At 32.2% G+C, this 3,576-nt stretch overlaps 1 protein-coding gene across 1 annotated transcript; it reads left to right on the top strand.

Moving 5' to 3' along the window:
- The first annotated feature begins 375 nt into the window (after nucleotides 1-375).
- Nucleotides 376-1,601, top strand: LOC111876558 (LOB domain-containing protein 12). The gene is made up of 2 exons (XM_023873118.3): nucleotides 376-637; nucleotides 1,105-1,601. Exons 1-2 carry the CDS (start codon nucleotides 479-481, stop codon nucleotides 1,471-1,473), a joined length of 528 nt encoding a protein of 175 aa, XP_023728886.1. The 5' UTR covers nucleotides 376-478; the 3' UTR covers nucleotides 1,474-1,601.
- Nucleotides 1,602-3,576: the final 1,975 nt, after the last annotated feature.

Raw genomic sequence — 3,576 nt, 5'->3', positions numbered from 1 at the left:
TCGGGTTCTCGGAAAACTTTGAGTTTTCAACCGATGTCAACCTTTTATATATATATATATATATATATATATATATATATATATATATATATATATATATATATATATATATATATATATATATATATATATATATATATATATATATATATATCGGTTGTTTTCATACATAAAATTAAGTTAAACAGAGAAATAAAGAGAATTGCGTTTATTTAATTGGGTTTGAATTGTTTAATTACTTATATATAAGGACTAAGGAGAAATGGGGTACGTAATTCAATTAATTAAAAAATGTTTTAATTCATTCCACATGAGATGAGTGAGACCGGTCCATTATAAATAGGGTATGGGCAAAGCTAATTCTTTTCCAAACTACACCTTTTATACTTTATTCTACTTTTTGTCTTCTGATCTTGTTCATATCTGAGTTTCATAGTTGATTGATTAAAACTCCAGAGTTTCTCATTTGGCCAGAAAAATGGGTTCAGGAAGTTCACCATGTGCCTCCTGCAAATTGTTGAGGCGTCGCTGTGCCAAAGATTGCATCTTTGCTCCTTATTTCCCTCCTGATGATCCTCATAAGTTCGCCATTGTTCATAAGGTCTTTGGTGCAAGCAATGTCAGCAAGATGTTGCAGGTCCTTTTTTTCTCCCTCTTTCTCTCTCTATACATACATACATCCAATACATGTATGTACATAGGTGTTGGTTGTCTGATCAAGTGCCAAAAAAATGTTCTGGATTAGGGTTTCTTTTAAAACTAATTAAAGATGGCATTCGTATCTTTATAACGTGTAAATGGCGTAGAGAGCCCATTTTGAATCGCCATGATTAATTTCATAATTTGTTTGTAGAACAATCAAGAAAGTTTCAAATACTTTTAAGACAACGAGATACTAGCTGGTAGAGAATTTAGTGACTGGAAAACGCGTGGTTTCAAAGAAACATTGTGAAACACTGAAAGTATCAGGAACTTACCTTTTGTCAAAGAGCTAGGGTTCCTACTAGAGTTCTTTAGATATTTATATAGTTAAAATACCATGCATGAATATGTTCTTTATCTGATCTAACTTTTTCATTAAATGATGTCGTTGGTATTAATTAGGAGCTTCCAGTTCACCAAAGAGCAGATGCAGTTAGCAGTCTGGTGTATGAAGCAAACGCAAGAATGAGAGATCCAGTTTACGGATGTGTTGGTGCAATTTCCTACTTACAAAATCAAGTCTCACAGCTTCAAATGCAACTTGCAGTAGCTCAAGCTGAGATCTTATGCATCCAGATGCAACAAGAGCCTCATGAGTTGCCAACAACTCATCCGTCAATGATGGATTGTGATGCGAAATCACTGCTGTTAGCGGGTAGTAATACAAGTGATTTCAGTGACCAGATGCCACAGTTTCTGAGCTACACCTCTTCTAATACTAATAATCATGTAATCCAGGACCCTCTAAAAAGAGAGTCTCTTTGGACATAATTAATCTCCCATTTCTACTTTGTCACTTGTGTTAGATCCTCGAGCTTTAGCTAGTTTTTATGAATGTCTGTTTCTGGGGTTTCACCAACTGCTTTTGTTTATTAATATATTGCTTTTGGTGCTTTAAAGTCTTCTTCGATTACTAATTACATATATACTGCGCATATGATTTCAAGCCAAGTAATTAATTACTTAGAGATGTTATATCGTTTTAAAAGACAGATAATAGAAATTAACTAGAGGCGTCGATATCGATATCCGTTTAATGTTTTATATCAAACAGTCCGATCAACGGAATAGTCAAATTAACATGTGTTCTTAATACATACAATCTTTTCAATTGTTTTATTAAAAATATCTAGATTATCATAATGAAAATATAAAATTTTAATCATATTTATCACTTGAATTAATATAAAATCCTGACCATACTTAAAAATCTAATTTTTTTTCAAATTCATTTATTATGGAATCTCCAAGAAAAATCTAAACACGGTATACGACAATTTCAAGAAAATACATGGCTTTGTGAAGCTTTTAAAAAAAAATAGTTACAAATAGCATTACTATACGTACGTACGTAATATGTACTGTTTTTTTACTTGCACACATACTCAGATAGCAATGATCATAACATATATAATATATAAATATGCTTTTTTTTTTCTTCATAATATTATAATTTCTAAAATTTAATCCATGCATAAAAAAGATAAGTTGGAAATTATCGTACAATTGTAATTGGATACACTTGAATTTAAAACTTACATATTAAACGCATCTAATTTTTATAATGATACGTATCTTTTCTGGCTTAGTTATGAGTGTGTGAAACTTAATGGATATATATATATATATATATATATATATATATATATATATATATATATATATATATATATATATATATATATATATATATATATATATATATATATATATATATATATATATATATATATATATATATATATATATATATATATATATATATATATATATATATATATATAGAGGTAAAGATTCAAATAAGAACCAAAAAAGAAAAAGAACCATAAGAACCATTACCTGATGCGTCTAAGATCTATTAACTTCAAATTCTCCCCTTTTAACATTTAGAGCAAAAACCTTCATTTATATCCTTCAACCACCAATTTGATGAACATCATCACTGTCATCGGCTGTTGTACCACCACCACCACCAGTGACGACGACTTCACCACCACCACCACCAGTGTCGATGTCACCACCACCGCTAGTATCTCCGATATGGTGTGTTTTCTCATATTCTGATCAAAATATCTTCCTCCTACCTTCGATGTCACGTCATTACCACCCCCTTCATGTCTGAACATCCATCGCCATTGCTTCTACACACTCTTTTCTAAAGATCTACGAGATCCGGCTCCAGATCTATGATTTTTAACACTAGATCTACAATTTCCTCCTTCGATTTACAAGTTTTTCAGCTACATCTCGTGATGTGGAAGGAGTTCTGATGGGATCTCGAGACGTGGAAGGATTTACAAGGAAATCTAATGTTCAGACAAAGGAGTTTCGATGGAATCCAAGCTGGCACCGGTGTCGCCATCTAGATGTGCGATTTCTGTTCTAGATCTATGAGATCCACCACCATTCAACCATTGTAGAACCACCAGTAAAGCCTTCCTCCTCCAGATTTGTAATTTCTACCACTAATCGCCACTAGCAACGACGACTACAATGTCACTGACGATTGACGAGGCGAGTTACAGGAGCATCAACATTCGACGAGACCAGATCTGTGAGATCTTGCGAGTAGCAAAGCTAGATCGATAAGATTTGGTGGTGTTGTTACAACTGATGTGTCACTCATCATCTTCTTCACATCATGTACATTATGATGAGGCTCATATGAGTGTTTTTTTAACCTCTGCATAATTATTTTCATGTTTATTTATTGTGTTTTACATCTTACTCCATCATTGCTACCTATTACGTGTTAAAGGCTTAGTAAAAATCAGAATCAAGAATCATTTCATGATGCACACAATGTGTTTGATGATTTGCCTGAATGAAAATTTGAAACTGTAAGTAGTGTTTTTTGTACATTAAGTTGTGAAT

Source organism: Lactuca sativa, chromosome 9 (genome assembly GCF_002870075.4).
Source record: "Lactuca sativa cultivar Salinas chromosome 9, Lsat_Salinas_v11, whole genome shotgun sequence".
In the NCBI taxonomy this organism is placed as follows: domain Eukaryota; kingdom Viridiplantae; phylum Streptophyta; class Magnoliopsida; order Asterales; family Asteraceae; genus Lactuca; species Lactuca sativa.
Note: the sequence above shows the minus strand (reverse complement) of the source record. Positions and strands in the feature narration are given on the sequence as shown.

What these genes read in the sequence shown, in the direction of transcription:
- LOC111876558 (XM_023873118.3), top strand. Translation starts at nt 479, where the DNA reads ATGGGTTCAGGAAGTTCACCATGTGCCTCCTGCAAATTGTTGAGGCGT. An exon ending in ATGTCAGCAAGATGTTGCAG is followed by an intron (nt 638 to 1,104) that starts GTCCTTTTTTTC and finishes GGTATTAATTAG; the next exon opens with GAGCTTCCAGTTCACCAAAG.